General features: G+C 34.8%; 1 protein-coding gene across 3 annotated transcripts in view; it reads right to left on the bottom strand.

Moving 5' to 3' along the window:
• The window catches only part of DOCK4 (dedicator of cytokinesis 4), a 245515-nt gene that overhangs the window by 47193 nt on the left and 186043 nt on the right, over positions 1–12279 (bottom strand). For all 3 annotated transcript variants that reach the window (XM_026867923.1, XM_026867922.1, XM_026867921.1), the window contains exons 27-30: positions 11157–11251; positions 3705–3780; positions 2303–2403; positions 1593–1651 (exon numbers count right to left, since the gene is read on the bottom strand). In XM_026867923.1, the coding sequence (XP_026723724.1) occupies positions 1593–1651; positions 2303–2403; positions 3705–3780; positions 11157–11251 (331 nt within the window). The remainder of the gene's footprint in view (positions 1–1592; positions 1652–2302; positions 2404–3704; positions 3781–11156; positions 11252–12279) is intronic.

Raw genomic sequence — 12279 nt, forward strand, 5'->3', positions numbered from 1 at the left:
AAACATCTTCCATTAACTCACCATATTCTACTTAGCAGAAAACTAAATTTTGTCAGGAAAGCTAGGAATGGCATACAGTAAAGACTGACCATTCAGTTCCAGTTTTCCACAAGTAAAACTTGTGATATCTTCAGAATAGGAGGATTATGAATCACAGTGCACTGACTTTCAAAGCTGGGAACTAATTTACGTCCAGTCTACCTCTGGGTATTCCAGTGGGCAGTCATCCCTGCTCAGTTCTCTGTTTGGTGTCTATGTTTGTGCAAAGGAAAATCAGAATTCCCTTTACTGGAAACATCCCAGGATGCACATCCATATGAAAGCAAGGTTACCGTGCAAAGATCAAGGCTTATGAGGACTCATAAGAGAACTGTAAATGCTGATTAGCATAACATCAATTATATGAAATATCCTGCCTACAGTATTTAATTGGACACTTTACCAGATAAACTCCATATTGTACCCCACAAAACTCACCCCTATTGAAAAACATCATGATTCCCTCCTTGCCTGTATACTGGGTTTCCATTCAGCAGAAAACAATTTCAGTGGGGAGATGGTGCTCACTAAGGTCTTATGCTACCATGCAGGAAGGAGATGGGACCCAGGAGTGAATCCTTGATATATACCAGTTTAGAGATACCCACCATGTATCCAAGTAATTGAGAGGGATGCCTTAGAGTAAGCAATACTAAATACTGTAAATAAGTAAAACATGCTAAATGACAAATGTTAACGAGACATTTAAGCAAATACTTCTTACTTTGAACATTTATCTTTCTAATACAGGCTGATCAGAAAGACCATTTTTTTTACAACTACATATCTTGATGGGGAAAAGATTTATAGAATTGAGATGACAGTATCTCAGCAACCACCATGGTCTTCATATCTTTAATGAAGTGAACTGCCGAATAATTGAAACACAAAGATGACAAACATAGTGTCCAAATCTTCTACACAGTTATCAATTTCTTCCCAAACAACATTTAATTGCATTGATCTGATGCTCATACTTTCAGTTTGCACAGTTATTGCTTAGAAATATAAAAATGTTCCTAAATTTATATTCAAGCACTTATTTTTCTTGTGTTCTACAATGTGTCATTCATACATTGGTCACTGATTTGTTTATGACTTTATATTTTGGTGCAACTAGGACTTAGGGAAAGATTTCATGCAAATCCAGCATCTCAAGAGAGCTTCAGAATAAAGATATATGTCTCTCCCTTAAAATGTTTGGCAACAGAACTAAAACTGTAAACATATTTGCAGGCATAATAATTCTGCCCAAAAAGAGCACTACTTTCTTCTCTAATGTTCTCTGATAGCATTCTTTCAGTTTTCTTTGAAGAAATAGGGATAGCTCATATACAGTATCAAGGCTTAGAAAGCTGAGTTTAGCGATAAAGAAGGGAACTACAGATAACTAAGGTTTTCAAGGTTTCAGGGTTTTCCTAAACTTGAATCAAGACTTCAGGTGAATTTAATTATCAACAACTCCTCTATCACTGGCAAGTGTATTTAATAAGAGAAGAAATAAAAAATGTTTTTCATTTTATGAGCTACTGATGATGTGTTTAATTACTTACCTAAATTTTGCCACATGCTGAAGATTTCACATCCCATTGTTACCCGCATGTCACCATATCTGATATGTTTTAAAAAATAAAGCAAAACAATGAAAAAACTTTTAAGGAAATCAAGTTCATATGCCATTCTGTGACACTGTTAAATGAAATGCCTCATTTGTAGTCATAAAAAACTACTTTAAAAGTGATGATTTCTTCCAAGTTTTTGCTCTTTCCATCGTACCCAGTTAAAACCAGATTCCTAAACCCAAGTTTATTTGCAGTATTGCGAAAACTATCAGTCCTTTCTAAATGCTATACATCAGTAACACAGCTGTGAAGCAAAAGCTATTTTTTGCAGCAATATGCTGTAGTCTTCTCTCTGAGAATGAATAGTTTTGCTCTAGCTTAAAGAAACACAATTAATTCACACAGACAACAGTGCAGTGTCTGGCAGAAACACCTGAACCAGTGTGAATCAACGCATGAACTGGAAATTAGTGTTGGCACTAATACAACAAGGCTATTTTGCTTCAAATATCTGAACCAATTTGGGCACTTCTACAAAGGCTGCTGTTAGCTCTGAAGATCTATACAAAGGGCTAGAATCAGATCTCATTCTAGTCAGTGTTCTTTCTCTTTTCTGAAGGCCTTTTTGCAATCTCCCATGTCATGCATTTTGAGAAGTGTTTTATCTGTTAGAGTTTTCTAGAAGCTGACGGAGTACTTACTTTTCTAAAACCTTTTTCTTTTTGGAAGGTGTGAACATCTCCAGTTGCAGACATAACTGATTTATAAAAATGACAGCAAGAAAAAAGTAGGAATCCCATATCTACAATAAGCATATGACATTTGGTTATTTCATTTTCTCAGTACCACCATTTTATAATGACTCAGGATGCAAATTCTCAAAACACATCACTTGTTTCAGTCTCAACTAATAAATTACTCAAACTGTTTTTGATTAAATTTCTTTGCATCCCATATACTTTTCACCAACCCCAAAATGTTCAGCAGAAATATATCTGTTTTACATATTCTACATCTCTTAAATGTAAAAGTTTCAAAGTTGCAGATAATCTTTTTTCTTGCCTCCAAATCAGAAAACCTTACCTTCTAAATTTGGAAACTTTTTTTTTTTTTTTATTTAAATAGAAGACTACAAAAAATTATGCCTTTAAGTCCAAAAACTATTATAACCCAATTACAGATGTTTCATGGCAGGAGGAAGAAAAAAGTGTAGGGGGAGCCCTACTCTAGACACTGTAATTCTGCAGGTAGTAATAATGTTGCTAAAGAAATTTAAGGAACATAGATGCTTCATCTTTTATCAGTTTTAGCCTTTGAACTTGTGGAACTTCCTCATGTCCAGTTAGATAAATCTATATTCCTGTCAATCTCTAACAGGTTTCTGGATTTTCAGAGAAGCATCCACAACTCTGCTGGAAGTTAACAGGAACTCGCTGTCTTCTCTAGGAAGGAAATTCTGCACTTCTTATGATGAAGCAATTGGACTGATGTCTCTTGGTTGGGCAGAATATTCATTCAGGTTTCCATGGGAATGGGTCTTTTCAGACGCATTCCTTGGTCTTCTCAACCAAATCCTATAACTATCATTCTGTAATTCACAGTTTATCATAAGTGCTATATCTCACTATATGAGGTACTCACTAGCATCTTTAGCTACATTCAGCATGCAGTGTCATAATCTTCTAATTTTAATTATGCAGTATGTTAATTGGTCTTGATATTACAGAAATGCAAACCTGTATTTTTGATAAATTTGCATCAATTAAAAATAGGAATAATTTTCCTTTCTGTGATAACTTCAAACAGACAAATAATAAAATAAGTTTCTATAATAAAAAAAATTACTATGCAAAAATCCTGAATAAGTAGTCTAACATAGAGGCTGAAATAACAAAATGAAAAAGAAAAAATAAAAAAAAAAACCCCACAGCGCTCCTGATTTTTAAGAAAGTTCTGTGTTTAAGAAAAAAAAATAATCTCTGAGCACTTGAAATTGATGATTTAGTATGTTCTAGCTGGAGCTAAATTTAATAACAAACAACCAAGCCCAAGGATGAAATAGCAGCTACCGCATCTGTCTTACGTTGGACACATTTACTCTACCTTGTAATCAAAGTTTTCATTTAAGAAGTTTTTACGAAGGGCATCCGAAAGGTACAAGACTGTGGTAATGATCACACTGGGAAGAAAAAAATGAAAAAGACAGTAGTTTACATTAAGTAGAAATTAATATTTAAGATCTAGAGCCAGGTAATTTTCCAGTGAAGAAGTAAGTTTATCATGTATGGTGGCATAAAATACTACATTTTAAACATATCTGACAGCTCCTATTGACAGAAAACATGTGCATTAATAAAAAAAAATAGATGTGATGTAAGACTGTGTGCTGAAAACAGATGTTCTGTATAGAAAAATATAATTGATCAAAAAGACAAACCATAAATTTTGTTCTGCAAATAATGCTGATATCAGATTTAATACACACTTTGTCCTACTAGCGCTAATATAGACTAGCGCTAATATAGTTGGGCAATTTGCTTTCAGCTTTCTTGGTACTGAAAATAAATGTGTATACATTATAAATATAAGATATCAAATAATTACCAATATGCAATACTGACAACACTGTTGGTCAGAGTCTTTTTAATGACAACAGAAAAACGCAAAACTGCATGAGCTCTGCAAGAAAGATCTGCTTCTAATGATCTCTATTCCTTATTGCAATACAGAACAGAGATGCATAATGTTGCATACACTGCCCTATATTGACACCTGCCTGAATTATATTAATCTATCTTAGATAAATATATACAATGAAAATCCTTTCACAGTGGTTGTCACCAGAGATCAATGACAGTCTTGTTCATTGTAGCAGCCAAATTTGGTAAACGACAGAAACAGAACATCCTTAAAGATTATTCAAATGTTATTAATTTCAAGGATTCAACTCTTAAGATAACCTCTGCAGCACTTGTGTCTATCAACATATTTACTCAAACCAAAAATGCATATAAACCACTAAATTCTTTTTGAAACTAGTCAGTAATGGATGCTTACGGGGGAGAAATAAAGATGAACATAGAATGATCTTTTTGCCGTTACACGTGTGTATTTTACAACTGTTTCTGACAGAAAGACTGTATCTACACATTTAATTTAATTACCATCTATCTGCTATTAACACACCTAGTACTTTGAAGAGGGTTCTTGACCAGTATGCTGTTACAATACTAAAATTTGTTTTCCTGTCCATATTTTTAGTTAGTAAATAAAATAGTAAATTTTTTTTACTATATTTGCAATGCATTCAAGACAAAATATGTTTTATTAAATATAATAACAGCAATGCATGCATTTTAAGGGCATAATGTTTTTCACCTTCACAATATTGAAGAATTATACATTAACCAACCCATCTAGGAGAGAAATTATATTTTTCTTCTGGCTCTTTTAACAGATTTCAAGTTAATAAATACAAAATGGCTATATATAATTTAGTTTATTACTAGTTCTAATGTTTGCTCCCATTTCTCTACATTTAAAATGACTGCCAAACTTTACCTTCTCATCTGATGTCTCCAAACACCTATAACAAGTCTGAGACTATTTTTAGAACACTGCTCAAGTGTCATTTGTTCCTAGTTCCACTGCTCAAATGTCATTTTCATACATATTAGTTTCTCAACAATCATACTGTAGCTTTTCTATTCAAGTAGTGTTCCATGTTTAGCCTTCATCTGTATCGTTTACCCCACTCTTCCACCAACGGTCAGTTACAAGGAGTGTACAACACTCCTTGTTACACCATGGAAGACAAAGTGAAACATTAACAGGCTTAATATAAGCAAAGTTAAGAAACAAGGTATGGGTAAGAAAAGAGTCTTGTCATTCTTGTTATTGTGCATGATCTAATTTACAGCCCATATGTTTCACAAAATGGAAGCAGTTTGCATATTTCAGGAAGATGTTCTGATAGAAAAGGTCAGTTCATCAGAAGTATTGCTTTGTAAAATTTCAACCTAAGTCCAAAGTAATAAATCCCTGAAAAACTGTATCCAAGAAAAAATTTCACAACATCTCAAGAAGTGCAAACATATTGCCAGGTTCATATTAAATAGTTCTATTTATGACTGAGACAATTCCTTTCTTGTCACATTCCTTCCATGGTAGGTGAAACTGAAGAGAAAGATCTGCTTCAATTCTTCTGAGAGATGATTAGAATATAAATATTAAATTCAATGTTTATATTTTTTTCCCCAGAATTTTTCTGAGATAACAGAATAATTGCAATGCAGGTATTTCTTGCTATAGGCAATGTAGCTCAGGTTTGATTTATTTAGTAAGTAAAAGATATGATATGGATTAGCTGATAAAATGTGGGTGTGTAGAGTGAGAGAGTGTATGTTGTAGATAAAAAACCTCAAAACATCAGACTGAACATAGATGAAGTCATAGTTTCTGACCCACAATCTGTTATTCTGAATCTAAAACAAGCCAAAATCAGGTAGGACAGAAAGCATGGCTAAGGCTGGGGGTTCTTTTTCCTCTTTTCCTACAAATAATGTAGGTTCTATTAAAAAAAATGCAGAAAGCAGAGACAGCAGCCAGAGGACAGATGGACAGCTGCCCGATCCAGTTCAATACTCACATTCCAAGTTGCTTCTCGCCAACAATTTCAAACAACAACATTTATTTTAAATCCATTTGAGTATCAAACTAGAAAACGTTTGAGTGAGTCTGTGCAAGACTTGCTTTTCTTCCTCTTACCACCTGCCACAAATTTTTTCAGAAGCACTGACTGTTTTACAGGAAAAAAACTTCTGCATTTAGCTATTAAATTATTCTGGGCTCATACACAGAATGCCAACCCACAGCCTGGTCAGGCCAGTGTTGACAGAGTGGCTTTCCTATCAGATTTTCAGAGCAAACATTTCTAAAGTAACCTGTTTGAAAAATCCAAAGCAGCTCCCAGCAGTTCAACAGCTGGTTTGCTGCCCGGACTGTGCTCTGGCAACTTGGTTTTTGCCTGGGCAGCCCATGGTAGAAAATGAAAGCTTTCTTATTCCATTCTGGTATCAGACAAATATAAAACATTAGCTTCTCATTTCACCCTTTGCTATTTCAGAGTGAAATCTTCCTAAGCACAGAGGTTTTTGAACAGAATAAAAGTTTATTTTATATTTCATAAATAAATAAACCTTGTCAACTATATGTGTATCTATCTATTGTTATATGTATATAAACTTATTCATACATGCATACCTATGTATATATATGCTTTTTGTGACAGACTGAATGTCAGGTTCTGTTGTTAGCAACATTTTGTATTACATAAAAGCAAGAACATTAGCAACACCATGGATTACATAAAAGTAAGAATTTTTGTTCATTGTAGGAGTCTCAGACTCCCACACCATGGGAACTAACAGGATTCTTCAAAGCAGCCATAATGTTGAAACTAATGTTAATTCGATGTCTTCCTTTACTGTGTACTCTGTTTGAGTTACTTTTAAAAACAAAAAAGTTTCTTTCAGTCATTACTGATTTAGATAACCAAAAGGATTCTCTGTTTAAAGTCCCTATGCCCAATTGCCAGTATATACATTTGGAACTTTAGTATAAGCAACACACTATAGCAAATCTTACTTTACAGATCAATTATTTTACTAAAAGTAATAATATTCATACACCCATTAAGTGTATTTATAAAATTCAAATTGAGAAATGGATGATGCAGTACCTCTACCATTTGACAAAATGCTGAAAGGACATTCATAGTTAACCCTATATAGATCTTTAAAATTAAAGCTTCTTGCATACCGAGAACAGTGGAAAACTTAGTACATCGTCCAATAATACACAGATGTTATAAATATCAAAACTTTGCTTAGCAAGTAGTAGAAACTCACTATGTTCTCCAACAGCCTCTTCAACTGTTTATGAAACATGACATACCTGGAGTTCAGCTGAGTCTGTTAAATGCCCTGAAAAAATGCCAGTCAATTAAAGCACTACATAAGTGATTCTATTCCTAAGCTTGGGGTAACTTAAACAAGTGACCATTACACACTGATTTCCAGTTGAGAAGGACATTATGAAGGTGTTATCCAGAAGTTTCAGTTTTAGTCTGGTGTATTTTATTATAGAATGTTGGATTCCTCTCTGGTGCTAGGCAACTGATTCAGACATCTTCCTATATTATGTGGTGTTCATTTGCAGTTACAAATAGAAGCTTTCCTCAGAGGGCCAGCAGCTACCTTACTACCTAGTTGATGTAGAAAGTGAGTCTATCCCTATAATGAAAGAAATAAAAATTGTATTTTCCATGGTATATATAAAAACATATTTTGTCACTCAGTAGTAACACCCATGTTAGAAATCTTAGATAACCATAAGTAATTACCTTTCTTTGCTGAATGCATGCTGATTAGCTCACAACAGATATGACATCATTATGCAGTTCTAAACAGTTAATTTCTGTCTCATTGCTTGACTGCTAGAAGCTAATGAACATAAAGGATTTTTTTGCATGTTCTATCAGAGAACACAATTCAAAAAAGATCTAGTTCTCTGCTTTAGTGCTTAGTCTGCCTTTTCAAATGTTACTTTATTTCTCAAATTTTGGAAGTCACTTGGTAGTTGTACAATGCAAGCCATTAATAATTTTTCATGTCGGGCATCTTGACATTCAGAATTATGGATCATGCATGTGTTATCATGAAGTATCTTAATTTTTAGATAGTTACAGATTTGTGTTCTTGACCTCACAGTATCTTCTGTTTTTTTTTTTTATCTCAGCACCTAAGTATCAGACAATCAGATAATTACTGAAAACACTGCAACAAGAAAGAAAAAATCTGGAAGCCAGGGGGCAGCAATTTTTTTAAAATATAAATATTATATATTGAAAGAATTTTAAGACCTAAAAATCTTTCTGGTAATCAAAGTTCTTCATCCATAAATAAGAGAAAAAATAATTTTTGGTTTTTTTCCCCTCTCAGGAAAAGCTTATTACCTGTTTTTACCTTGCTAGGACTCATTTCTTCCCTAGGCTCAGACAGGCTAAATCTCTTTTCCTGTAAATATCAGACAGTTTGAATTTTTATATCACTCTAGGGACAGGGGAGAGAAAAGACATTGCTGCTGGTGATGTGACAGCAGTGATGGGTAAAACTTCCAAGACACATGCTGCCTTCAGATCAGCTACTTCAGCTTGGGCTGAAGTCCAGACAGCCAAGAAGGTGGCCATCTTACACAGGAAGGAAACATGACAGTTATTTTATTCCTGGGAAGCAGGAGTTAGAATCCAGAGCATTAACAGATTACCTGATTATGCTCTTAAAAAAAATGGGCTAGACTTTCCAATTTTTCCTTTTAGACATGAATGGAGCAAGGAGTTCAAGAAGTTTTGCCTTCAGTCCTGAAGAGTCTCGCTTCACTGGAAGTGCTCTGGCTTATCTAGCGAAGCTCAGGAAGAATGGCTCGCCGCTGCTTCTGTCTGTGGTGTACAGTGCCCTAACTTCTCATCCTGCCTCCAGGCTCTTCCCTCTGCATGTAAACATTTTAGGTTGGGACAATTCTAGCAAAGCGACTACTCTGTGGCTCTGTGTCTTGAACACCTCGCGGAAGCTGAAGGAAGGCAGTCACCGCAATGGCAGTGGGGGACACAGATTAAAGGAAGAGCTCCCATTCAGAGATGGCTCTGGAAAAACTAGTGCTCTGCAGCTGAGGAAAGAAGTGGGTTTTCCTTCCTGCTGCCTCAAAAAGGAACAGAAACTAAGCCACAGATATATAATGCAGGAACAGTAAGTCTTTAGTTCATACCACACTTCTAAGTACATCTGGCTAACCCCTTGTTTAACAGCAAAACACCATTTCCTCCACAAAGGAATGAAATGCCTAGCAAAGCAATTATTGAATGCTGAATTGGTAAAGATGTGGTTATATCCTATTTGCTGGCAGTACTGCTTATGTGATTGTGTGTTATCGGATTCAGTTAGCTGATCTGATTCTCATGGCCAATTCCCACCAACAGTTATTGTCAACTTCTGCCTATCTTCTTTGCCCAACAGAACCGGACAGAGTCACTTCCTAAATGGTCAGAAACAACATGACAGGATTAATAAAAGAAGATGTGTGATGCTAACTAAAATGCTGGTGCAAGTAAGTATTCCTTTTGCAGAACTTAGCCCAAGAAACACGTGCCAAGGTCGTTCCTAAATTTTAGTTTTGTACATGTCAGCTGTTGCAAAGCCATCTGCCAAGCCAGCTGTTTACAGAATATATAACAATTTCTTAGATTATATATTTAGTCTAAAAGTTCCTATGTTTTTTCACTCTTGTCCATGCTTCTCAATTTATTTCTTAAACAAGATTATCAGATACAGGCTGGTATCAGCTGTATCTTCTTTAATATCATACACAGAAACAAATGATCATACCCATTCTTTGATTATAAACAATTATTTTTTGCTGGAATTCAAATTTGGCAAGATTAGCAACACTAAGTGGGGTAATAAAAATGAGCAAAAGTGTTATTTTTTTCAAGTCATGACAAAGCTTGAACAAATACTATGATATGTGCATATCCACACACACACACATAACAGGCATATATAATGAACACAAGTTTTGCCAAATTTAATAGTAACAATAATCCTGTTACTAGTAGTCTGTACAGTACCAAGAATTTGAATTCTTTGTGGACCCAGCAGGCACAATGCAGACTAAAAACCAATTTCCATCAGGCATTGCAATATGCACCATGAAAGTTTAAGTCAATCCTAAATTCTGTATTCCTAGGTCTGCCCAACACAACCCCCCTCCTCTGCCAACATTGGTGTTTGTATAATTGTGTTGACTATTCAGGTGGCTTATCTGATCTAAAGTTAAGCCTACAAAAAAGGAAAGCTGGTAATGTAGGTGAAATAAAATTTAATAGTTTCAGACCCACAGTAATGGCTTCTCAGAAATGCTGGGACCCTGTTTCTCTAAAAATAAGGCATGAGCAGAGAAAGAATAGATCAAAAGCAGGGTACATCTCAAAGTATCACAAGGCAATGCTTAAGAGCCCTACGTTACTGTTGCCTGTGCTGTACCTCATTTCCTCATTTGTGCTTTTTCTGACAAGCACTAAATCAACAAACATGCAAAAACATCATTAATGATATTACAGCGGATAATTTCTTCTTGAGAGCACACAGATCTTTACCAACTCAGCATTTCAACAAACAGATTTGAAATGAAGTTCTGTTGAGACTTGTCATTTGCTACTTGGAAAACAAAGCTGTTGATGCTTAGCATCTTCATTCTGTAAAAGTGTTTCTGAGTTTCCAGTTATATGTGCTTACTGTAATTCAGAAGAGAGAGATAGATTGTATTATGAATTTGTCATGTAAAGCAAGTCCTGAGATTTTCAACCTTAAATTCAAAAATACAGCCAGCATTAGAACAGATATTTTGCACTTTTATCACATACATAATATAATTTTATTTATTTATACCATGATCTTTGTAGACTACCTATATTTTTTATTAACACTAAAAATGCCTTACTTGTTTGCAACCAAACGCATCACTGTCCAGTCTTTTGGAAACATCTCTGGTCTTATTAGTATCCGAAATACAGTGAAAATCTGCAGCAGGAAATCCTTTGGAAGGAAAAGAAGCAGTCACATGTCTTTGCTGCTTTAAAAACATCAGAGGTTTAAAAATATTTTAATCAGAGACAAAAAATCATTATAGAAATAGCAGAATTGCATTTATTTTTAACATAAACCTGTATTTTTTCATTTTTTTGATTCCTGCAGAATGCTTCAAAGAATGATTAAATTCATTTTTCTTAAAAGAAGGAAAATAATTTAACATGCCATTTGACTGACAGCAATGCATAAGAGAAATGTCAAAGATGCATGTGTTTTCCACCCATACACTTCCCCAAATGTGATCCTGAGAACAATTTGCAAATCAAAAAAGCACTTTACAAACACTACAGAGTTCTGAATATCTCCTTAATCATGCCAGGTTTTCAGCGCTTTCAAGATTATTTCTAAAAGTGGTATTATTTGGTGGGAAAGAGAGAGAGTGTAAGGACAATTTTGTCATTAGGTTCACAAAGACCAGTGAATTCAATAGTGATGCCCAGGCCCCTGAACTGTTAGCACAGCTGTCTGTCTGTATGCAGGTCACTTAACCATTCTACCTCATTTGCTGAATCTATAAAAACACTGAGCACGTGTGAGCTACTTCGAATGTAGAAAGCACTGCTAAAGAGCTTTTAGCAGTTTCATCTCCTATGTCATTTAACTCACTAATAACTATTTTAAACTATTCCTCTCAGCACATGGTTCTTCACATTTACTTCTTTTTGACAAATAAAACTACCAACAGTAATATTTCTAATGACCCATCTTGATTGGGTATAGTATTGCCAGTATTTTTTTTGCAAGCAAAATGGAGCTTTTGACATCATGAAGAGCATGAGGCAAGTGATATAACACACCTAACAGAATCAGTGTGGTACCTGACCTTGCAATGTTTTATATTGATTCCACCCACATCTCTGTAGAGAGTTAGCCTGAAACACAGGTGAGGAAGACACAACAAAAGTATACCAAGTAATTTCAAACACCAAAATATATTCTCAAGTGCGTTTACCAAAGTGGAGATGATGGGCATT

Source organism: Athene cunicularia, assembly GCF_003259725.1.
Source record: "Athene cunicularia isolate RWA chromosome 1 unlocalized genomic scaffold, athCun1 chr1_part2, whole genome shotgun sequence".
In the NCBI taxonomy this organism is placed as follows: domain Eukaryota; kingdom Metazoa; phylum Chordata; class Aves; order Strigiformes; family Strigidae; genus Athene; species Athene cunicularia.